The 25,709-nt window shown below is 48.7% G+C and overlaps 2 protein-coding genes across 3 annotated transcripts in view; both read right to left on the minus strand.

Annotated features, from left to right (window-relative positions):
* Positions 1-6,811, minus strand: part of KAT6A (lysine acetyltransferase 6A) — an 81,700-nt gene extending 74,889 nt beyond the window's left edge. Inside the window, exons 1-3 of one of the 2 annotated variants that reach the window (XM_039524300.1) lie at positions 6,721-6,811; positions 5,014-5,062; positions 4,129-4,898 (exon numbers count right to left, since the gene is read on the minus strand). In XM_039524300.1, coding sequence (XP_039380234.1) covers positions 4,129-4,731 — 603 coding nt within the window. In that variant the 5' untranslated portion in view covers positions 4,732-4,898; positions 5,014-5,062; positions 6,721-6,811. Of the gene's footprint in view, positions 1-4,128; positions 4,899-5,013; positions 5,063-5,731; positions 5,811-6,720 lie in introns of those variants that run through there. The other variant, XM_039524301.1, reaches the window with a different exon arrangement.
* A 16,544-nt stretch (positions 6,812-23,355) lies between these two features.
* Positions 23,356-24,819, minus strand: LOC120397301 (paraneoplastic antigen Ma1 homolog). Its single transcript, XM_039523000.1, has one exon. The coding sequence runs from the start codon at positions 24,817-24,819 to the stop codon at positions 23,356-23,358; it is 1,464 nt and encodes a 487-aa protein (XP_039378934.1).
* Positions 24,820-25,709: the final 890 nt, after the last annotated feature.

The following is a 25,709-nucleotide window of genomic DNA, read 5'->3' on the forward strand; positions in this document are numbered from 1 at the left end:
GTTTCTGGGAGACTTCAGACTTTAATGCAATAGAAACACCCTTCCAACTGCTAATCTCTGAAGCCAAAGTTTATGTTTTGGATTTTTCCTTGCCTTGAATGCTGTCATGTGGTATTAAAAGTACACACTGCTAAAATTTGGCATAAAAATTATATTTTATAAAAAGAGGTTTTCTTTACATGTCAATAGAAATATTTTTAAATAAACATTCCCCTAGAGTGTTCGCCAGCCAAACATAACTGTGCACTTAACATGAGAACCTGAACGTGAAATTGACTAGAAACTAGTTATAGACAATTGATACTTGGTTTTCAGTTTCATTGTTCAAGCTAAGAGAAACTGCACATACTAAATTGCATAAGATGTAAATTAGATTTGTCAAGTGTTCTGTTTCTAACTTAAAGCATTATCAATAGTATAGCAAAGAAGTTAATTGAAAAATTCCTGGGTAAAATTTTCTAAATCAAGTGCCCACACTTGGCTCCTAAATCCACATTTAAGCAACTAAATAAGTATGGCACATTCATCAAAGATGCTGAGTACCTGCAGCGTTTACTGACTTCAGAGGAAGCTCTTATTGCTTAGCATCTCTGGAAGTCAGGCCTGCGTTATTTAGATGACTAAACATTACTTTAGGATCCTAAATTTGAACCATAGGATTCTTTAAACTGGAAACATCTCTTTAACAGTTATTTAAATACAATGAACGGTTAAGAGAAAGTGGCAGTGGGGAAACCCAAATTCTCTCTCTTTTATTCATAGTTTTTCTAGACTGACTGAGGTTCATCTGTTGCAAATAAATGTTAGAATTATACAATTATCACTCTTCTAAAAACATAGGTGGGATGAACAGCTCAGGGGATTGATTATAGTATATTGAGCCTTTCACATCTGGATTGCTATTTCAAATCCAGCCCAGAACAGTAGTGGGTGAAAGTTATCACCAACTAATGGCTATTCCACACATGGTCTACAAAGGAAATAAACTGTGTCTCAGGTCATTTCCTACTAGACAGTTCTTCACACTCAAAGGGTATGATTACACTGAAATTAAACACCCACGGCTGGCCCATGTCAGTTGACTCAGGCTCGGGCTATGGAGCCATTTAATTGCAGCGTAGATATTCAGGCTCGGGTTGGAACCTGGGCCCTGAGCCCATGCTCCCTCGCAGGACCCCTGAGCTCGGGCTCCAGCCTGAGCCCAAACGTCTACACACAAATAAATGGCCCCAGCGTCCAAGTCCAAGTCAGCTGACACGGGTCAGCCGTGGGTTTTTAATTGCAGTGTTGACACACCCAGTTATGGTCTTTGGGTAATTAACTACCTTGTTGATAGTTTCAGCAGCAAATCCATGCCCTGAATTGAGTATGGAGACTGAGCTCTTCTCAATCTGAGTGGTCTCACTATGTCAAAGTTAAAGGCTATAAGGTGAATGCTGCACTACCATTACTCGTACTGTATTTGTTCTGTGGATAAAGGAACTAAAGTCTCCAGTGATGACAATAAACATCATATTAATTAAAACAAAAGGGCAACAGAAACAAAGAATATCTTTCTCAACCTTTAACATTCAAATAAATTTATTTAAGGTTTGCCATGCTGGCATGTATTGTAACTGTTACTATACAAGACAAGAAGTTGGATGTCCTGCCTTTGTCACATCACAAGTACATCCCTCCCAGTTACCCAAATGCCTGTGTCTTTAACTATGTCATGACCATGACCTGCAGACCAATTAGAACTGGCAGAACTTTGAAGACATGCTAACAAGACAACACACCCTGACAGGCAGTAATGACCCTAGTGAAGCTAGTTAGAAACTCAGCATGGGTTATGCAGTGTACGCCAAGAGTATTTGAAGAGAAACATTGTGGAGTTCAAGAAGGAGCATGGTTAAAGTCAGCAGGATTAGTCATTATAGTTTTCTTCAGTACATGGCCAGATGAACTTTCTGTCATAGCTCCAATGCAAAGGTTACAGGAGAAATCCCAGATCTGAGCAGTTACAAGGAAGTGCATGGGTTTGTAATTCTAGAGGGGGTTGGACATTTTTAAACATCTTTATTGAACTTTTCATTAACATTTTACTGGGGGATATACTTGGGGGACAAAAAAAAAAAAAAAAAAAAAAGACACAGGATTTGTGGTATTCCATATTTTCCTTCACTGCATTTAGACAACCTCATTTTAAGACACTGCCATGGAATAATCCCACTGAAGGATAATATTGATGCCACAATATTAACACACAACCAGCTCCAGAGCCTAGACGTTCTCTCTCAGACAGCTGACACTAAGGCTTTGGCTACACTTACACTTCAAAGCGCTGCCGCGGCAGCGCTTTGAAGCGCTAAGTGTAGTCAAAGCGCCAGCGCTGGGAGAAAGCTCTCCCAGCGCTGTCCGTACTCCACCTCCGTGTGGGGAATAACGTACAGCGCTGGGAGCCGCGCTGGGAGTATACTTTGACCACACTGGCGCTTTGCAGAGCCGCAATTTGCAGCGCTGGAGAGGGTGTGTTTTCACACCCTGCTGCAGCGCTGCAAATTTGTAAGTGTAGCCAAGCCCTAAGATGTGCTACAGTTTCCCACTGTTACTACTATCGGTTCAGCTGCTACTGGTTTTACTGCTTGTGTATACACAGTTTCCATACTGCTGAAACTATTTTGGTTTAGTAACCGATATTGTTAAAGTAGTACAAAAAATTGTAGACCAGTCTTTACTAGTAGTAAGAACATTAGCTTAGACTAGAGTAGACAGAGCTCCAGGAAGCCACAGGGATTAAGTATACTGTTCTCTAATTCTATTCAGTGCAGGTCAATGTCCCACAGTGCTGAAAGTAACAGTGCTCTGTTTACAATAGTGCTCTCACCTGTACAGTCATTGATGGATTTTTACTAGTGGTAGCAGTAGTTGGAAATTTTAGAAAAGAAACTTCCTAATGCCATTAAGGCCTCAAAGCTTGTAAAGATGATAGGAAAGAACCCTGTCTGGAGTGTGAAGCTGATTAGAGAGGCATTGAGATCTCATCAGTAACAAAAGGATGTCAGCAACAAGATCCCCCCCCCCCCCAGTTGAAAATAATTTAGCCAGTAGGGTGGATGGGACAAAGTCACTTTCAGCACTGTTGCAGAAGGCATTAGAGACTTGCAGCGCAAAGGGATCCTTTGTTGGCAACTCTTGTCTTTACTTGAAAACAAACTCATTGACATAACATCCCCAGTGGTAAAACAGGGGCAAGAAAGAACTGAACCGGGTGTCAATTTCACACTGCCAACTTGATCTTGAAGTTGGAGAGGTCAAAAATCTTATACAGGGAGAGGGATAGAAAGAAACAGGCCAAAAATATGCACAGAATAGGAGACACTAAAACATAGAATATAAGTGTTTCATTTTACGAGTCTATACCTGAGTTTCTTTATGATACAATATAAATCATTTGATTTCATTAAGATACATTAAAAGTGTTCATTCCACTATTACTTTCTCTGTCCTCCATCCCTTCCCCGATTTGCTCTATCCATCTGTTGACTTTTCAGAAGCTAAAACTTAATTATTTGAGGCAAGAATCGTCATTCATTACGTGCGTGCGGTGAGAGCACTTAGCACAATAGGGCTCAGATAGCTGATTAGGGCTTCTAGATGCTATCAGAATACAAATAAATAATAAAATAATAGGTCCGAAATAGTGAATTGGGCTGGTAGCTAAATGAAAAAAATAAAATTGATTTTTTTTCTTTTTTATAATCCATCCAATTTGAATGCATGTGAGGATAATTCCCTGCTTTTCCTATTGATGTAAATGGAGTTAAACATATCAGACAAACATAACCTTGTATTCTGGAGAGTCTCCAACCAACCCTTTGATTCAACACCATGAATATTGGGGAGGGAAGTTTGTCATTTGCAGTTTCCAAGCGGCAGGCACAAATTACCAACCATGAGGTTTTCTCTGCTCATGCTCAGAAACTGGGAAGAAACAGAACTATTCATTTGCTGCAGAGTTCTCAAAGTCTCCTGCCCATTTTCAACTTACCAGTTACATATTAAAGAGAGTGACCTCAAATTTTGAGCCTGTATCACCATGTTTCATCAGCTCCAAGGAAATGTTGGTGTATACTTGGCTCTTACCTTATCCTTTTCATGAGGAAGGAGCGACACTGGAGGCAGACAGGAAAGAGACTCACAACTCTCTTTCCCATCAGCATTGATGGCTGCTTTAGTGTTGAGTTGGTACAAAGGTCCATCTTTAAGGAGTCTGCCATGGCCAACAGCACGCTTGACAGCCAGTCGCAATTGCTGGTGAAAGATGGAAGTGCCACTACCTCCAAACAATGCAGACACATCCTTCTGACCTTTCAAAAAGCGTTCAATATTCTTCAAGGATGAACCACTGGACTCTGCCAAGCCCTCAATTGCCCGTTTGATCAGTTTATTCCAGTCCACGTTTGGTTTACCATCCAATTTTCCATGGTTTCGAGGTTTAGGAAGTGCTATTCTCCCAGGATTATCAGGATCCTTGTAGGAATTGAGACCTTTGTTGGAGACTTTTAATATAGTTCCATCTTTAACACTCAATTCTAGTTGTTCCAGAACAGTTTTACGGTCCAAACCATGGGATGAAGACACTGCATTGCATATCCTCTCCTCTGAAGGGCGTTGTTTTTGCTTCTTCACCTTTTTGATCGCCTCCAAAATCCACTCCGTATACAGCGGGTTAGCGAGTTTTACCATGGTGAAGAATTCTGTATATCCATAGAGTCGTTATCCTTTATCCCGATGCTGAATAAGCTTCACACCATGGGAAAACGGATTTTTGGAGGATGGGAACCAGTTAACCATAGCATACACGTTTTTGGGGCTGAATTACTCTCTGTTTCTCAAACATTAATATTTTTAAACTGAAAGCAGAAAAATGATATATTCTGTTAGGAATTTCTTCATGCTTTCAATAAATCCATCAACAGCTCCAGAGCAAGGTTTTCACACAGTTGTAAAGAACTCAGCACATCTCACCTCAACTTTGGATTTCCAATCTCACATCAGGAAACCTGGAACATTAAATCTGAAAGAAAATGAGAAAATAGTCACGCCCACAAAGAAAGTCACAAGTGTCCCATTCTAGTTTGTACAGTCACAAATATACAAGAATATTGTAAAAGCAACAAAGAATCCTGTGGCACCTTATAGACTAACAGACGTTTTGCAGCACATTATTAGAAGAACTTACAAGAATATTGTAAGTTCTTCTAATCTATCACTGAAGTTTTGAAGCACATTTTGTAACAATGCTGAAGTAACACTTAGGCTATGTCTTCACTTTAAAACAAAGTTTGGATTTTACATCAAGACAGCTAACAATGTAAAATCCTACTGGAGACAAAGCACTGTAGTTTCTGCCTGGATGTAGCTAGTCAACGTAACTCCCAGGTGGGAGATATAGGGTTGACCTCAGTTAGCTACATCAAGGTAAAAACTACCTGGTGCCTTATCTCCATTACAATTTTACATCATGACAGCTATCCTGATGCAATAAACATACCTAATTTTGCTGTGAAGACATAGCCTTAGCTTGAAACTTCAATACAAAGTAACTAAAGGATTCCGACTGCCACAGGCAGATGGTACGTTTTGTCTCTTGCATTGACATTCAAGGAGCTGTAAACAGTTTATTGAAAGCTTCACCGTTTTTATAGGAGAGGTTTTATAAGTTCCAAGTTAGTCAACATAATACCTCTAGCTCTTCCATCCGGTATCCCACTTTCTAATAACTGTTAGAGAATCTGCCAATAACAAAGGATTTTCAAACATGAAAATTAGATCATCTACACTGTCCCCCACATACAGGTTTAAGTGTAATAACTAGGTAGAAGTTTAGAACCTCTGCTTAAAACAAAATCTACACAGAAGGAAAACAGTATTTAAACAGGGGTTGTATGACCACTATAACAGACATAAGGGTAGGTATGACCACACATACATCTGGCTGCACCTTTCTATTTAAACTGTAACTGACAGGGGATGCCTCTGAGTCACCCCACACCTGGACCCCGGGGGAAAGGGACCCTGCAGTCTCCCATCAGGACATTCTCAACAGCGAGGCCAGGCTGAGGCTGGTGTCACACTGGGGTGATGGCCCCTCACTCATTCTCCAGCTGCATGACAAGTACCCCTGCACCTGTCACAGCCGCTCCCCACCCGTGCTATAGGATAGCCCACAGCACTGAAGAGCCCGTGGGATGGCGCCCCCGGCCGGACCCCCTGGACCCTGCTCGGGCGCAGGGACTCCGCTCCCGGGGAATCAGGGCGCCGGCCCCAGCGGCAGAGGGCACCCCAGGGGGCACCGCGCTGCCTCTCCCGAGAATAGGCAGCCCAGCCCGGACCGGTGTTCCCGCATCGCCGGGCCCGCCTGAGCCGCGCTACCAGGAGCCGCAGTCGGAGGCCGACTCAGCCCGAGCGCCGCGGCCCGCGCCGCCGGCCTCATCCGCGGCCTCCCGTGGGCGCCGCCGCCTCGGTTGCTGGGCTCGAGCGCGCTGCGGGGGCGCGGGGCGGCCGGGCCCGGGCTTGGCGCAGAGCGGCGGCGGGGCCGGAACAGGCCGCGGGGCCTGGAGCACCCAACGGGCCTCCCGCTCCCTGGGGCGGCAGGGCCCGGCCAGCCGCCTGCCCTCGGCCCCCGCGGCGCCGGGCACCGGAGCCAAGCGCGCCCGAGACGACGCCACTTACCGGGGCCTGCGAGAGACGCAAACCGCGAGCCGGAGGCCGGACGGCGGCGAAGCCCCAAACTGACACGGCGGCCATCTTGGGTCCGGAGCGCTGCGGCGGGGGGAGGGGGCGATGGAGGGGAATAGCCTGCGGCGGGAGGGGGATTCGCCGAGAGAATAGCCCGGCTACGAGGGGTCGGGGCGCCGCGCCGAGAGCAGCGCGCCTGAGGGGACCGAGAGGGCCGCCAGAGGAGGGAAGGAGTTGGGGGAGGGGTTGTGAGGGGCTGGGGAGTGGTCGGGGGTAGAGGGGTTTGGGGAGGGGCACAGGGGTTAGGGGAGAAGGGTCTAGGGGAGGATAGAGGAGGATGGGGAGGGCGGGGTGTTTGGAGGGACTTTGGGGAGGGGGTTATTTATGGGGGATAGAAGGGTTGGGGAGGGGGTTATTTATGGGGGAATGGAGGAGGTTGGGGAGAGGGTTGTGGGAGGGATGGAAAGGCTTGGGTGGGGGTTGGAGGGATGGAAGAGTTTGGGGAGAGGATGAACAAGCAGGAGGAGTTATAGGGGTGGATTGGGTTTGGGGAAGCATTGGCAGGAATGGGGCAGGGGATAATTGGAGGGAAGGATGGGGGGTTACAGGGAGAGGGGATGAGAAATAATGTGTGATCAGATCATTAGCAGGACTAGAGGAACCCCGCAATGATCTAGACCCAGTACTAGGCAGGGATGGTAAAATGGACAAGTGTTCAATAAATATTTCTGTCCGGTATTTGTAAAGAAGCGGCATGGCATATTCTTGTCTTACAATATTAAAGAAACACTTTAAGTATTAAGTAAAGAAGTAACTGTGGAGGATGATAAACAGCATCCGCTAAACTTAGAGCTCGTCTACACTTGAAACGCTACAGTGGCACAGCTGCAGCGCTTCTGCAACAGGAGAGGTTCTCCCATCACTATAGTTAATCCATTTCCCCCAGGAGATGGTTGCCAGGTCAATGGAAGAATCTTTCAGTTGACTTAGCACTGGTCTACTCCGGGGGTTAGGTCCGCTTAACTGCATCACTCAGGGGTGTGGACGTAGCTGGGATGACTTAACTTTGTGTAGACCTGACCTTAAACTTTTTAAATATGTAGGAGTGGGGCCATGTTTACACTATGAACTTTGATCGACACAAGTGATGTTGGCATAAAACTGCCACAGTTAGTATAGCTCTTGTACTCATGCATACTTGGCTTCTTGTGTCAGTGCTGCACATACTCACCAGGAGTGCTTGTGTCAATGCACAGTGCAGTGCACCATAGGTCGGTATCCCAGTGTGCAACCTGACACCATCCAGCACACTGTCTTTTGGAAAGTTTTGGCAATGCATTGTGGGGCAGAAAGGGGTTGTGCAGGAGTGACTGGGAGCGAGGGGTCAACCTCCCAGCATGCAACTGCCTCCATCCCATAATGTCACCTATACCCCATACTTTTCAGACCTTTTTTAAAAATCTCACTAACCCACACAGCCATCCTCCCTGTCAGTCATCTCTGAGGCCTGGTCTACGCTATGCGTTTAAACCGAATTTAGCAGCGTTAAACCGATTTAACCCTGCACCCGTCCACACAATGAGGCCCTTTATATCGATATAAAGGGCTCTTAAAACTGATATCTGTACTCCTCCCCGACGAGGGGAGTAGCGCTCAAATCGGTATTGCCATGTCGGATTACGGTTAGTGTGGCCGCAAATCGACGGTATTGGCCTCCGGGGGCTATCCCACAGTGCACCATTGTGACCGCTCTGGAAAGCCATCTGAACTCGGATGCACTGGCCAGGTAGACAGGAAAAGCCCCGCGAACTTTTGAATTTAATTTCCTGTTTGGCCAGCGTGGAGAGCTCACCAGCACAGGTGACCACGCAGAGCTCATCAGCACAGGTAACAATGCAGTCTCCTGAGAATCGAAAAAGAGCTCCAGCATGGACCGCACGGGAGGTACTGGATCTGATCGCTGTATGGGGAGAGGATTCCGTGCTAACAGAACTCCGTTCCAAAAGACGAAATGAAAAAACATTTGAAAAAATTTCCAAGGCCATGATGCAGAGAGGCCACACCAGGGACTCAGTACATGCCGTGTGAAAGTTAAGGAGCTCAGACAAGCCTACCAGAAAACCAAAGAAGCAAACGGAAAGTCCGGGGCAGGGCCAAAAACATACCGCTTCTATGCTGAGCTGCATGCAATTCTAGGGGGGTCCGCCACCACTACCCCACCCCGTCTGTGGATTCCGATGTGGGGGTGGTAATCGCAGCCATGGCTGAGGATTCTGCGGATTGGGAAGATGAGGAGGACCAAGAGGAGGACGAGCATGTGAAGAGCACACTGCACTCCGTTCTCCCCAACAGCCAGGAGCTTTTTCTCACCCTGACGGAATTACCCTCCCAGCCCTCCCAAGCAACTATCCCAGACAATGAAGCCATGGAAGGGACCTCTAGTGAGTGTATCTTGTAAATATAAGACATGGTTTAAAAGCAAGCGTTTTTTAATTATTAATTTGCCCTGAGGACTTGGGATGCATTCGCGGCCAGTACAGTTACTGGAAAAGTCTGTTAACATGTCTGGGGATGGAGCGGAAATCCTCCAGGGACATCTCCATGAACCTCTCCTGGAGGTACTCCAAAAGCCTTTGCAGAAGGTTTCTGGGCAGCGCTGCTTTACTCCGTCCTCCATGGTAGGACACTTGACCACGCCATGCATGTAGCAAGTAATCTGGTATCATTGCATGACAAAGCCTAGCTGCGTATGGTCCCGGTGATTGCTGGCATTCAAGCAACATCCGTTCTTTATCTCGCTGTGTTATCCTCAGGAGAGTGATATCGTTCATGGTAACCTGGTTGAAATTCAGGAATTTAAGTAAGGGAACAGAAATGGCCATTCCTACTGGGCTGTTTGCCTGTGGCTTAAAAGAAATCCTTCCCTGAAGGTAGCAAAGCGGGGGAAGGGGGGGGGCGGGATTGGCGCTGAGCTTGTCCGTGTTTGGCTAGCAGGGATCTTTCCTGCTACCAGCCATGCGGTTGGAGGGGAGGGGGAAAGGGTGGTGTTTAGCAGTGATCTTCTATGATATCAGCCACGGGGTGGTTTCTGCTGCTGCATGTTAACAGGAAAGAAGCAGCACTCAACGGGCTTTGCTTGCTATTTGGGAAAGGAGGGCGCTGGATAGATGAAGGCTGCAGAAGACAAAAGACAATGGCTTACCATGGCCGCATGCAAGCCGAATTCTGATGCCTGGACCTGCGTCTGTGATCTGTAACACCAAAGCCGCAGGCACTCAATATTAAGATGCAAAATGCGACCTTGTACTGAAAACACATGTGCTATGTAAGGTGAATAGTGTTGTTCACCATGAAAGAGTATGACCATTGTTCTCTAAAATGTATTTTTTTAAATACTTCTCTCCCTTTTTTCCCTCCCTCATGCAGCTGCAAATTTTTCAAGCCTCCCTACTCCGTCCCGAAGGCTATCTCAGAGAAGGCGGAGGGAAAAAAAGACGCGAGAAGAAATGTTTTCGGAAATCATGGAAGTGACCCGCAATGAAAGAGCTCATCTGAATGAGTGGAAGGACATGGTAGCAAAGTACAGGAAAGATGCCAGTGACCGTGAGGACAGGAGGGACCAACGTGAGGACAGGAGGGACCAACGTGAGGACAGGAGAGGCGCTCGAGATGAGAGGAGAGATGCTCGAGATGAGAGGTGGTGGCAGGAAGATCAGCGGTGGCGGGATGCAACTCTAGGGCTGCTGTGTGATCAAACTGACATGCTCCGGCGTATGGTGGAGCTTCAGGAACGGCAGCAGGATCACAGAGTGCCGCTGCAGCCCCTGTGTAACCACCCTCCCCCATCACCATCTTCCTTAGCCTCCTCACCCGGCAGACTAGTAAGAACTCGTGGGGGTAGGCTCCGTGCACCCGCCCACTCCACCCCAGTGGACAGCCCAACCAAAAGGCTCTCATTATTATGAAATTTTTTTAGTGGCCTTTTCCTTCCCTACTATTCTCCTCCCAAACCCCACCCGGCCTACCTTGTCAGTTCTCTCCCTCTTTTTATAATTAAGTAATAAAGAATACATGATTTTTAAACAAGAGTGGCTTTATTTCCTTAGAAAGCAAGCTGTGATCAAAGGGGGGGTGGGGGGGTGGCTTACAGGGAATGAGTCAATCAAGTGCGGGGGTGGTCATCAAGGAGAAACAAACACAACAGTCAGACTGTACCCTGGCCGGTGATGAAACTGGTTTTCAAAGCTTCTCTAATGCGCACCGCTTCCTGGTGTGCTCTTCTAATCGCCCTGGTGTCTGGCTGTGCATAATCAGTGGCCAGGTGATTTGCCTCAGCCTCCCACCCTGCCATAAAGATCTCCCCCTTACTCTCACAGAGACATTGGTTTGGCTGAGGTCTGAGCGAGTCAGTAATGTGCACCAGCAAACGGACAAATGCACATTCTATCACCATTCTGCACTTGCTCAGCCTGTAGTTGAACAGCTCCTGACTACTATCCAGGCTGCCTGTGTATGGCTTCATAAGCCATGGCATCAAGGGGTAGGCTGGGTCCCCCAGGATAACGACAGGCATTTCAACATCCCCAACTGTTAATTTCTGGTCTGGGAAGTAATTCCCTTACTGCATCCGTTTAAACAGAGTAGTGTTCCTGAAGACGCGAGTGTCATGAACCCTTCCCGGCCATCCCACGTGGATGTTGGTGAAATGTCCCTTGTGATCCACCAGTGCTTGCAGCACCATGGAAAAGTACCCCTTGCGGTTTATGTATTGGGTGCCCTGGTGCTCCAGTGCCAAGATAGGGATATGGGTTCCATCTATCGCCCCACCACAGTTAGGGAATCCCATTGCAGCAAAGCCATCCACTATGACCTGCACATTTCCCAGAGTCACTACCTTTCGTAGCAGCAGCTTAGTGATTGCTTTGGCTACTTGCATCACAACAGCTGCCACAGTAGATTTGCCCACTCCAAATTGATTCCCAACTGACCAGTAGCTGTCTGGCGTTGCAAGCTTCCAGAGGGCTATTGCCACTCGCTTCTCAACTGTGAGGGCTGTTCTCATCTTGGTATTCTGGTGCTTCAGGGCAGGGGAAACAAGTCACAAAGTTCCATGAAAGTGCCCTTACGCATGCGAAAGTTTCGCAGCCACTGGGAATTGTCCCACACCTGCAACACAATGCGGTCCCACCAGTCTGTGCTTGTTTCCCGGGCCCAAAATCGGCGTTCAATGGCTAGAACCTGCCCCATTACCAGCAGGATCTCCAAAGCGCAGGGGCCCGCAGTTTGACAGAATTCTGTGTCCATGTCCTCATTACTCTCGTCGCCGTGCTGCCGTAGCCGCCGCCTCCTTGCCTGGCTTTGCAGGTCCCGGTTCAGCATTGACTGCACGAGAATGCGCAAGGTGTTTAAAACGTCCATGATTGTTGTCTTGAGCTCAGCAGGGTCCATGCTTGCCGTGGAATGGCGTCTGCGCAGTTCACCCAGGAAAAAAGGCGCAAAATGGTTGGCTGCTGCTGCTTTCATGGAGGGAGGGGTGAGGCTGTACCCAGAAGCACCAGCAGCAATGTTTTTTGCCCCATCAGGCACTGGGATCTGAACCCAGAATTCCAATGGGTGGGAGAGACTGCGAGAACTATGAGATAGCTATGGGATAGCTACCCACAATGCAACACTCCGGAAATCGACGCTAGCCTCGGTACATGGACGCACACCGCCGAATTAATGTGCTTAGTGTGGCCGCGTACACCCGACTTTATACAATCTGTTTTACACAACCGGTTTATGTAAAATCGGAATAATCCCGTAGTGTAGACGTACACTGACAGTTGCATGGAGCTCTCCACTATTGTCATAAGCATTACAAGCACAGGACATGCATTCCTCCAGTATTGGCAGAGCTGTAAGAAGAACTGAATGAGCAGGGAACATGATGAGTTATCGGAGGACAAATTGCTGAGGGACATAGAAAGAAACAATTCAAGGTTGTTAATGGCATTCACAGAGCAGCTGCTGATGGTGGAGCATTGTATCTGCATGGGATTGCATCGTAATACAGGCTTGGGATGAGGAGCATTGGCTGTAGAACTTTCAAATGTACAAGGTCCCATTTCTGGATGTGTGTGCCAAGCGTGCCCCAGACCTCCAGTGCAGGGACACCAAAATGAGAGTTGCAGTGGCAGTAGAGAAGCTAGTGGCAATTGCACTGTGGAAATTCGCAGAGCCGGATTGCTACCAATCATTGGGAAGTCATTTTGGAGATGGAAAATCCACTGTGGGGTCTGTTGTCATGCAAGTGTGCAGGGCCATTAATCATCTCTTGCTATGCAGGACTGTGACACTCAGCAATGTGCAGGACATAGTGGATGGATTTTCAGCAGTGGGGTTCCCAAACTGCCGTGGAGCAATAGACAGCACACACATCCCTATTTTGGTACCAGACCACCTTGCCACAGAGTATATCAACAGAAGGGGCTATTTTTTTATGGTTATTCAAGCATTGGTGGATTGCTGGGGATGCTTCACTGACATCAATTTTAGCCGGTCATGGAAGGTCAATGATGCTTGCATCTTTAAGAACACAGGACTGTTCAGAAAGCTACAAACAGAGACTTTCTTGCCCAACTGGCAAATTAGCTATGGTGATGTTGAATTGCCAATAGTGATCCTGGAGGACCCAGCCTACCCCTTATCCCCAGCTCATGAAGCTGTAAACCAGCCACCTCAATAGCACCAAGGAAAGAGTCGACTACCAGCTCAGGAGGTGTAGAATGACAGTTGAATGTGCTTTTGGTGGATTGAAGGGACACTGACGTTGTTTACTCACAAGAATGGATCTCAGTTAAAAAAAAATCCCAATGGTTATAGCTTCCTGCTGTGTCCTGCATATTTGTGAAGCAAAGGGGATAAAGTTGCCACCAGGGTGGATGGTTGAGGTAGAGCGGCTCACTGCTGAGTTTGAACAGCCAGACACAAGGGCTATTAGAAAAGCTCAACTCAGATCTATACGGCTCAGGGAGGCTTTGAAAGAGCTCTTTAATGGTAAGCCATAGTAATGTATTGTGTTGTACTGTGCTCTACCTGGCCCTGCTGTTTTGGGGCCTGTTAGGAATTATGTGGAGTACGCTTATGAATATAGTGCTGTTAATTCACCTATGAATTTTTCGATGCTTGCTGTACATTTAGGATTTTTACACTGTTACTGGTCATATGGGTTGTGTCATACCTGTAAAGTAACAAGGGGGTGCTTTCAGAACTGCTCGGCACTCCGCACCATATGCTGTGAACTAATAAAGATTAATTTCCAAATAATAGAATTTTATTCAGTAACAATACCCGTGCAAAGAAAACTTTGTGCAGTTTAAAAACAAATACATTAAAAACTTAATACATTAATGGAACGGACCTTAACAAAGGAAAAAAACATTTATGCCATTTTACCTACACATATAGCAACCATGGCTTTCACAGGTCAGTGCCTGTGAAGCTGTGATTGTCCTTAATGTCCCATGGGGTGGAATGGTAGGGGTAGAGATGTGGCCCCTGATATCACGATTAATGTTGAGGGCGCTTTAGGGAGATGATGTAATATTCTCCATGGACTGCTATGGGAGGCGAGCCTATAACTGTTGAACATGTAGGTCCACAAGAGTCTGCAGCATCTGTGTTTGCTGCCGGAGAAGCCCCATAACATCCTGGTGCATCTCCCTCTCCTTTTACTGCTGAAATTCCTAGTCCTTCTGTTTGCTCTTTCCTTCTCCAGGCTGTTTGCAGTGTTCACCCTCCAGGCCCTGTGCTCACAGTCTGATGCAGCACCGGCTTGCAGGATCGCACTGAACATGTCATCCTGAGTCATCTTCTTTTTTCTCCTTATCTGACTCCCCTTCCCATAGGTGTGGAAAAGGAACCCCTTAAGGCCGCAACAGCAGCAGCTGCAGGTAAAACACACAGAGGTAGCATTTTTGCTCCCCTAAAGATTTAAATAAGACATGCTTATTGACACTTCTGCTTCAGAGTGCTTGTGCATGGCCCCACTCACAGCACCAGTCGTGGTGAATATAGCCTACCAGGAGTAAGAGAGATGAGGAGGGAATTGCTCAGTTGCATGCAACTATGAGTACTGAGCAATGGTACTGAATACTGGCACCATTTTCCACAGGCAGTGGTCATTTTAGCTGATATCTCACTCCTGAGTGTCACAAAGGCATAGAGAACACAGCTGCTGCTGGCATCCCGAAGCTGCCTAGGCCCATATACTGCTAGCCTGTGTACTATAATGGTGCCTGCCGAAGTTACAGCTGACTAACATGGGAAAGTGTCCTACCCTTGAGGAAGAAATAATGCTGCCATCCCTAGAAACCTTCAGGAGAGGACTGCAGAGTACCTCCATGAATGTTTCATCAAAATCTCTCAGGAGGATTCAAGGAACCACCCCTATGTACACAGGCAAGAGTGGGCCATGCAGAGCAGTTTGTTTGAACGAATGAATGAAAATGAAACACAGATAATGCTACATCTCTTTGTTGTACTACTACCTCTTCTAGTACAAGTAAATTAATGAAAAGTCGATAGCTGTGTCCTGTTTTGGGCAGGGCAGCGGGCATCAAAGTCAGGGGAAGGCTCAGCCTACCCAAACTGCCTGCATGGCCCCACCCACACTCCACCCCCCGGGCTCCCTCCTGCTTCCCACTGCAGTCTGCTGCAGATCTTCCTTCCCCTGTGGCTGGGGCCCCGGGCCAGTGGTGCCAGAACTAGCAGGTCATAGCCCTCCTACTTGTTGAAAGTGGACAGACCTGGCCCTCCCACTTTTCGCCCGGGCAGACCCCACTCCCTTCCCCTCCTCTTCCTCTCGAGGCCCCACCCCATGGCCAAACCAGTGTGGAGCCTAGCCAGGGAGCCCGGGCAGCTGTGGGGAGCCGCGGTGGACCCTCCACCTGCTCAGGGAGTGGGGGGCTGAAAGCAATCGCCGGCCCATGTCCCCACTCTCCAGCCACCCGGTGCAGGAGGAGGGTCCGCGACTCCACACTGGTTCCCCACAGCTGCCCGCGCAGCTCTCCTCAACCTGGCTCCGGACATGGGGGAGGGCCTTGGAGCTGCAGCCTGGCCATGGTAAGAGCTGCGTGGGCAGCTGTGAGGAGCCATGGAGTCGCGGACCCTCCATATGCCCCGGGCGGGCGGGGAGCCCTGGGAGCAGGGACACGGGCCAGGGACGGCTCGGGCCTCTTGCACCACAGGCAGGTAGAGAGTCTGCCGTGGCTCCCCACACGTGCCTGCCTGGCTTTTATCCTCTCATCTCTTATGAGGAGGAGTAATATTGCTCAGAACTGGAAGCCATGGGAGTGGAGTTGGACGCAGGGTTCCGGGGATGATACGCATGGCAGCATGTAACTGCATATCCACCAGTTTGGTGTGTGATGATCGACTCCAAACTGGTGCACAGTACTCCACAACCGATTACAAAGTGGCAAGAGCTGACGTCTGCAAAGTTGGAGCACGAGCACCTCATGATGAACCTGCAGTTTGCTAAGAAGATTGTAACTTTAGCTGCTGTCTTCTTCAGGTGGACATGGTAACTCAGTGTGCCGTCTAAGGTCACACCTAGATAGACCAGTTCTACTTCATGCTTCACCTTCTGACCATTCAGATAAACATTCAGTTTGCAGGTTGTGCTGGCATGATGAAGATGGAACAAACTGGAGACTGTTTTTACCTCCCTGAGCAGTGGTAACTAGGTTGACGAAAGCATTCTTCCGTTGCCCTAGCTGCATCTACACCAGGGGTCCACTCTGCATAGCTACGGTGCTCAGAAGTGTGGATTTTTCAGACCCTGAGCAGCCTTGCTGTGCCAGCCTAAGTTTTAAGTGCAGCCCAGGCCTCAGTCTTTTGTTGCAGAGGGTATAAAAGAGTAAGGCCTGATCTACTGTTAACTTTTAAGTCGACACAGGTAGGACACTCAGAGGTGTGAAAAATTCACACCCTTAGCATCATGGTTAAGCTCATCTACCCACCAATGTAGACATGGCTAGATCGACAGAAAAATTTCTCTATCAATCTAGCTACCACTGCCCTGGGAAGTGAATTACCTACATTGATGGAAAAACCCTTTGCATTGCTGTAGGAAGCAGCTACACTATGGCACTACAGTGGTATAGTTGCAGCACTGTAGCACCCATAGTGTAGACATGGCCTAAGAGTCACAATAGGGAATGTTTTGGGGATGCTCTCTAGCTCAAATATTTTGGGACTCTAATTTGTTTTGAGTTTCTGACATCACATCATCCTTTTATTTTTTTTCCCTGAAAAGGTAATACATTACAAGCTGATGTGTGTTACCAGAAAGACAAGATCTGAGGAAAATCTCATTTTCCAGGATTAAGGACATTCACTCTAGATAATGTTGTTTGCCTTTGCAAGTTTGATTTGCTTTTTTGTTTTGCGTTGCATGTACTGTATGCTTTCATTCCCTGTGTTATTCACAGTTCCTTAGAAACTTTAGGTTTCAGAATAGCAGTCATGTTAGTCTGTATCCGTAAAAAGAACAGGAGTACTTGTGGCACCTTAGAGACTAACAAATTTATTTGAGCATAAGCTTTCGTGGGCTACAGCATCCGATGAAGTGGGCTGTAGCCCACGAAAGCTTATGCTTGTAAATTGCCACGGACACGCAGGGGTGAAAGAAAATGCAGGCCTGTTATTTACCAGGCTGCACGTGGCAATAGACTATATTGGTAAGGAATGCAAGGAGAGTATGGGTCACGATGCAAACTGCAGATACACACACACTAAAATTAATCAATTTAAAGTTTTATTGGGGATAATTACAAGGGGTAAGGGAGCAGCGTATGATTAGCTAATAGAGTTAATGAAACTTAAAACACATGTAACCCCTCTGCCAGGCTGAAACAATAGCAGCAAGGGCCAGGTTCAATACCTAGGGGTCCCTTCCCCACAGCGTAATGCAGACCAGCTCGAGCCCCCACCCAGTGACCTGGGAAAATCTTACACACACCCCTGGGTGCCTCAAGGAGGCAATACTTCCCCTCTCGCAAGCACAGACTCTTGGTGTAGCAGAAAAGGTTTAATTACATAGGATCAACAACAACAAGCATGAAATTTGGAAAATACCTCAACTAGAGTTCATAGGTCAAACCGTGAGCAAAGACCCACCCCAGCAACTTGGGCCGTGTCCTTCTCTCTGGGCCCTTGAGTCCAGCAACCCCCCAAATCACCCACAGTCCCAAAAGTCCCACAATTCAAAAGTCTCTGTCCCGGGTTAGGCAGCCCAGAGTTCAAGAGTCTCTTTGCAGAGGTCCCCCTCCCCAGCCTAGGTAGAAAGGGGCACCTTACGTGGTTCGGGGCCAACTGCCCTGCCTCTTCGTGGGGTTCTGCTTCCACTAGTCGTCCCCGCAAACAGCTCAGCTCCGCTTACTCTGTGGGCTGCTCCACTCTGCCAGCTGCTCTGGTCCACCAGCTGTCCTGTGATCCGCTCCAGCCGTCCTCACGAGCTGCTCAGCTCCACTCACCCAGTGGCTGCATAAACTGCTCCACTCCGCTCTGCCAGTATTGCTTCAGACTCCCCTACTCATTAGCACAGTGCTCTCAGCTCAGCAAGTCCAGCTCAGCAAGTCCAGCTCTTCAGTGATTTCACAGTGCTCTCAGCTCAGCAAGTCCAGCTCAGCAAGTCCAGCTCTTCAGTGATTTCAGCTCCACTCATTAGCACAGTGCTCTCAGCTCAGTAACCTGCATCTAGATTCTTAAGGGAATCAAAAATTAACTCTGACATTCCACAGTGGATAGAAGCATAGGTGGAACTGGTGCTTCTGGCTCACACAAGGAGCCTGCACCACCAAGTACAGATACCTGTCCCCAGCCTCTTTTTTCAATGGGTTTTGGAACCCATGTGCCCCATCTAGCAAGCGCTATCCAGCTGACAATGAAACCCCCCATCACAAGACAATTTTGTAGTTCCCCATTTACCCAATCAGGGTGACAACATTTCATTCCTCCTGCCCCAATAACAACGAAATTGGGGCTCCCACAGCTGTGAAAATAACCATCCCATGCTGCTTTGCGGTATGCTAAGTGGGGTGGGAGTGCCCATGCAAATAACCGAAATACCAATGCAACACTTTCCGCACTCCCCATAATTTACCACCAGATGTCAGGGTGGGGCTCATCCTGACTCTGCTTACATCCTCCCCCCAGCCGAGAATTTGTCGTCCCGATAAATCACATTCCCTACTGTACCAACTTATTGGCCCCCATCAAACGGCCTCAGATAGCCCACTTTAGCTTCCACAAGCCTGTGTGCTAAATGTATTGGCTCCTCACTAGTCACCCCAGGTGCATCATAAGTTAACCGTTTCACTGGTCTTATTACCCTGTCTCGCCTATTGAGAATCTCTGTTGCTGTGGCAGGGGGGACATCCTCTTGAGTAACGGATGGGGAAGTTTCCTGTGAGTCCCCCTCAGATACTGCCATAGGCCCCTGCATTTCCAGTTCTAACAGTGGAGGGTTGATGGTGCTCAGGACATCCTCCACCTGTATGTCTCCGCTGTCCAATAACCCGGGCGTGACATCACATGGGGGTCCCACCAGTGGCTCAGGGGTATCAGGAATAGGCCTAAATACTTCTGCCATGGGGTTTAGGGTGGAAGAGGAGGTGCTCTCATTTGAGTCAGCTGATCGAGACTGAAATCTTGTCTTCATCCCAGGATACACCATGGTTGTGTCTTCCTCCTCAGACTCACTCTCAGATGTGCTGAGTAGGGGTAGGTTAGCTGCAGGGGGCCGCCTGTCCATGTTGGAAGGTGGCTTTGGTACAGCACCTTCATTCTGCCCACTTGCCCTGTTGTGGCCCATCTCATAAGGGCTGCCCACCAATTCCCCCACAGGGAGCAAAAGGTTTCTATGCACAGTCTTTGCCTGCCCTGGACCCTCTTCAGGTTTGATCTTGTAGACCGGCAGGTCTCCTAGCTTTTCCATCACCAAGTAAGGTATTGCCTTCCATCTGTCAGCTATCTTGTGTTTGCCAGCAATACCCAAATTTCGCAGCAAGACTCTGTCCCCTGGCTGGAGCTCTTGCAGACGTACCCTAGCATCATATCGATGTTTGTTGCGGTCTGCGTTCTTCCAAGCTGCAGATGCCGCTAAGTGATAAGCATCCCGCAGCTTTTCTCGTAGTCGGGATACATATTGCTGATGAATTTCATAGCCATCTCCATCCTCGGATACACCAAAGCACAGGTCTATGGGTAATCTTGGTTCTCGCCCAAACATCAAAAGATACGGGTGAATCCGTGGCGTCGTTCTTTAATGGCGTTGTAGGCGTGCACCAGAAATGCAACATGTTGGCTCCAGGTTGCTTTCTGTTCTGGCCGCAAAGTCCCCAACATATCTAATAGGGTTCGGTTGAACCTCTCTGGCTGAGGATCACCTTGCGGGTGATAAGGCGTTGTCCTCGACTTTTTAATTCCTGCTATCCTTAGCACCTCCTTTAGAAGGTGACTTTCAAAGTCCCGCCCCTGATCTGAGTGTATCCGGGCTGGGAATCCATAAACTGAGAAGTATTTTTCCCACAGTACTCGAGCGACAGTGGTGGCCTTCTGATCACGTGTGGGATATGCCTGCGCATATCGCGTATAATGGTCGGTCACGACTAGAATGTTCCCAATATTCCTCTTGTCTACTTCTAAGGACAAGAAATCAATGCAAACCAGCTCCAGAGGTTTGTTGCTGGTGATGTTTTTCAGATATGCAGCCCTTGTGGGCAGAGTTTTCCTTTGAACACATCGAGAGCAGGTTTCACATTTTCTGCGAACATCTTCAGCCATCCGGGGCCAATAGAACCTACTGCGAATAAGTTCCAGGGTCCTCTCCATTCCTAAATGTCCAAAGTCATCATGCAGGGCCCTCATGGCCAGGCCTCTGTACTCTTTCGGCAGCACTAGTTGGGTCCGTTGTTTTTGTAAAGGATCTGTGGTCACGCGGTGTAGCACTCCCTGAATCAGTTTTAGTTTGGTCCATTCTCTCAATAGCAGCTTACCTTCTGGGTTGGGCGGGACAACTGCAGCTGGGCTTCGCCCCTCCCTTTTGGCAAGTAGTGTATCACGGATGTCCGTATCTTGCAGCTGGGCTTCCTGCCAGTCAGCCGCATTGAGCACGGGCAAGGGAGATTGGTCCAATGCAATATAGTTCACTGAAGCAGAAGGCACGCATTCAGGGGGAAGGCCCAAAGCTTCAGCAACACATCCATGAAGGCTCTCATGGGCCTCTGGCTCTCTGCGACTCACGCTGCAAATAGCTCTCACTCCATCTGTGGGTATCACAGCAACTTCAGGTGTCTGCGGACGTCTGGACAATGCATCTGCATCTACATTGCTTCTCCCGGATCGGTATTGAATGCTGAACTCATAGCTAGCCAAGGCGGCCACCCATCTCTGCCCTGTAGCATCCAACTTAGCACTTGTTAGCACATAAGTCAGGGGGTTGTTGTCTGTCCACACCTGGAACTGAGCACCATACAAGTAGTCTCGAAATTTCTCAGTGATGGCCCATTTCAAAGCCAAGAACTCCAGCTTGTGGATGGGATATCGAGTTTCACTGTCAGACAGTCCTCGGCTGGCAAAGGCTACAGGTTTGTGGTGGCCTTCCTCTTCCTGATACAGTACTGCTCCCAGACCTTCCAAACTGGCATCAGTATGCAGGATAAATGGTTTGCTTGGATCGGCAAAGACTAGGATGGGAGCATGAGTTAGGCGAGTAATGATTTCCCGAAAAGCCCTCTCACATCTCTCATCCCACCGTGGCCCAAATGGTTCGAAGGGGACAATAGTGTCTCTGCACAGGAGGCTTTGGAGGCCTCCTCTTATTCCGGGTCTTAGATTTGCACTTGTTGCACTGGTATCCCCGGGTAAGATCATTCAGAGGTTTTACAATTGTGGCATAGTTCTTCACAAATCTGCGGTAGTAGCCACTAAATCCAAGAAAAGTCTTGAGTTCCCTGTAGTTAGTGGGACGTGGCCAGGTAGTGAGTGCTTCTATTTTATCGGGATCAGTACTCACGCCCTCTTGGGACACGATGTGACCGACATACTTTACTGAGGTTTGGCAGAACTGGCATTTGTCAATTGAAAGCTTCAAACCATATGCCTCCAACCTATCGAGCACTTTAAGAAGTCTTTCTTCATGTTCCTCCAAGGTTCTTCCAAACACAATCAGATCATCCAAGTAAACTAACACTTGCAGTAAATTCATGTCTCCCACAACTTTCTCCATAAGTTGTTGAAATGTGGCAGGGGCCCCAGATATCCCTTGGGGCATGCGTTCAAACTGGTAGAACCCTAACGGGCAGATGAAGGCTGTCTTCTCCTTATCCTCTTCTCCCAGAGGGATCTGGTAGTATCCACTCCGAAGATCCAACACAGAGAACCACTGGCTACCTAGCAAACAGTCCAAGGCATCTTGTACTCGAGGCATGGTGTATTGATCAACTGTAGTGCGCCTGTTTAGGGTGCGATAGTCAATACACATCCGGATTTTTCCACTCTTTTTACGAACAACCACAATGGGTGAAGCATAGGGGCTTCGGGACTCTGTAATGATACCAGCTGCGATCAGCTCTTGAAGATGATGGCGCACGTCTTCCATCTCAGAGAGGGCAATCCTCCTAGACCTCTCCCTGAAGGGTCGGGGATCTTGTAGCCTGATGTGGTGTTCCACTCCTTTGGCACATCCCACGTCCCACTCATGTAGTGAGAACACCTTGGATCTCTCACAAAGCTTTTTCCTCAGGCGATCTTTCCACTCCTCGGACAGTGGTGAGTTCCCGAAGTCAAACTTCGCAGGATCTATCATTGGAACTTCAGCTTCACACTGCGGTCTCACAATGCTTTCAGGCTCAAAGATGTCTGCAATCTTCTGCCCTGGTTTTACAAACACATCACGGCGTGTTTCATTAGCAACCAGGATAGTCACCTCCTCCTGGGCTTCAGCAGGTAGGGTTATGACTCCACTGAGAACCAGCACTCCTTCTGGGAGCCCTCCCTCGGTTGGCTGCTCTGCCACAGCTAATGTTCCCTTACTACCTTTTAGGCAGGTACTCCTGACAATCACCTCCTTTTCTGACATTGCAGGCACCACCAAAGGGACCGGGCCCGCATACCTCAGTGCTCCTACTGGCAAATCAGGCATCACTTTTCTTGTGTCCTCAATTTTCCTGTAGGCCGCGGCACAGTGTGTGTGTATCACCAAGGTATTCAGATATTGGTCTCCTGCTTGCTGTCTGCAGTAATCGGCAAGTATCCTAAAGAGGCTGGAGTTGGTCCCTATTAGCACTGACACATCAGAGGCTCCTTTGGGGTCAGGGCATATTAAAGCAGCAGTGTCCACCTCCTGTCTTACCCCAGCAATCTCTTCTGGGAATTCCAGGTGTACTATGACATAGCCCTGATAGGGGTATTCATCCATGCTAAGGCCACACAGGCCAAGTCCTGTCAGGGGCTGTATAGGCAGATGCCCAAGCATCTGCTGGTAGAAAGACTGGAATATGATGGTCACCTGGGATCCCGTGTCAAGTACTGCTCTACATTCTGTTCCTTCAATCTTTACAGTGACCTCCGCTCGGGGTCCTATCAATCCTGGGGGGATTTGGGCCGCATGGTTCCTTCCAGGGGAGCCTCCACATCCTGCAGGCCTAGGCGGCTCCCTTCCCAGGCCCTGGGGCCGTTTCCCAACTTTCCCCAGGTGGTCCTCAGCTTTTGATATACTAACATGGGATTCTCTGCATTCTGACACCTTGCAGCAATGTGCCCACCCTGGCCACACCGGTAGCAGAAGAAGGATTGTCCTTTCCCTTGCTGACGGGGTGGTGCAGAGGTTCTAAACGTAGTCCTCTGGACCATGGTACCAGAGGGTTCCTTGCACCTCGAAGTCTTTGCTGAATCAAAGGTATTCTCTAGTTCAGTCACTTTCTGTGTCAGGGCCTGCACTTGCTGGATAAGTTCCTCTTGAGGATTCACCATTAGTGCCTTGGGCATCCGCATGGATGTTGTGCCAGTTGCCTGGTGTTGCTGCACCTCCCAAACCTCGCCAGCTGCCTGCCTCTCTTCTTCCTCTCGGACCTCTTTTATCAGGCGAGAGTAACTTGGTGGATTATCTTGCCGTTCCCTTAATCGAAGGTGGAGAAGGATTGGGTTCTGATACTGAATTCCTCTCACAACCTGAGCCAATCTAGTCCGGTCCATTTGCTCAACTGCTACTGCCCCCCTCATGATGGCTCTCTGTAATAACTTCTCCAACCTCTGGATATAGGCAGAACCCTTCTCTCCCTTTTGTTGCCTTGCATTGAGGAACTTGCAATAAGCATCCTCTGAACCCTCAGTTCTCCCAAAGGCGTGATCCAGGGCCTCCAGGCAGTCCTTCACCTTGACCCCTGGGTTACCGAGCTTTAGGGTGCGAATCACATCTAGGGCTGGCCCCCTGAGACACTCTACTAGTCGCCTTCTCTTTTCAGCATCAGGCACCGCCCACTCCTGCAGCATCTCAGTGGTGTGCTCCAGCCAGGGCTCAAATGCTTCCTCCCCAGGTATTGGGGTGGGACCCCCAGAAAACAACCTCAGCTTACGATAGGGGCTTGACTCAGGGTGGGGTGGCATAACTTTCTCTAATGCTCGCCCCAAAGCCTTCACCCACTCATCAGGTGAAGGAGCAGGCTCCTGTTGTGGGGCTTCCGGCTTGAGGCCCAACAGACCCGCCATATCAGCCAAAGTTTTTCCCTCTTTCCCTAAAAAGGCCGACATTTTCTTTAAAAACTCTACATCAGGGGTAGGGGCTGGTGAGGGCTGGCTCCCAGTGGTTATTACCTTCCACTCACCATCTTCCACTGCTATCGAGCCTGGAACCTGTAGAGGGTCCACAGCCGAGGGCAGCTCACACAGTACAGCAAAAGCCCCCTCCTCCCTCACAAACATGCGCCCATGCATTTTGCACTTACGCAGGTACTCAGTGGATGACCTTAAGGTAGGTTCTATTGAGCCCTCATCAACTGCCTCCAGCACCCCCGTTACCAGAAGACAGTTCCTGGGGTCAATATTCATCCCCTTGCACCAGTCCTCTAACAAGAGTAGGGCCATTATACAAACTCTAATCTGTTCCAAATACAACAGGTCAAAACAACAAGGTAATTTGCAGTTTTCCCAATTCAATGGATCACTCAAGATGTGCTTGCGAGGGGTACTGACCCAGGATCCCGGACGAGCCCCCAAAAATGTAACCCCTCTGCCAGGCTGAAACAATAGCAGCAAGGGCCAGGTTCAATACCTAGGGGTCCCTTCCCCACAGCGTAATGCAGACCAGCTCGAGCCCCCACCCAGTGACCTGGGAAAATCTTACACACACCCCTGGGTGCCTAAAGGAGGCAATACTTCCCCTCTCGCAAGCACAGACTCTTGGTGTAGCAGAAAAGGTTTAATTACATAGGATCAACAACAACAAGCATGAAATTTGGAAAATACCTCAACTAGAGTTCATAGGTCAAACCGTGAGCAAAGACCCACCCCAGCAACTTGGGCCGTGTCCTTCTCTCTGGGCCCTTGAGTCCAGCAACCCCCCAAATCACCCACAGTCCCAAAAGTCCCACAATTCAAAAGTCTCTGTCCCGGGTTAGGCAGCCCAGAGTTCAAGAGTCTCTTTGCAGAGATCCCCCTCCCCAGCCTAGGTAGAAAGGGGCACCTTACGTGGTTCGGGGCCAACTGCCCTGCCTCTTCGTGGGGTTCTGCTTCCACTAGTCGTCCCCGCAAACAGCTCAGCTCCGCTTACTCTGTGGGCTGCTCCACTCTGCCAGCTGCTCTGGTCCTGTGTCCTGTGATCCGCTCCAGCCGTCCTCACGAGCTGCTCAGCTCCACTCACCCAGTGGCTGCACAAACTGCTCCACTCCGCTCTGCCAGTATTGCTTCAGGCTCCCCCACTCATTAGCACAGTGCTCTCA

This window comes from Mauremys reevesii, linkage group 2 (genome assembly GCF_016161935.1).
Source record: "Mauremys reevesii isolate NIE-2019 linkage group 2, ASM1616193v1, whole genome shotgun sequence".
NCBI lineage: Eukaryota > Metazoa > Chordata > Testudines > Geoemydidae > Mauremys > Mauremys reevesii.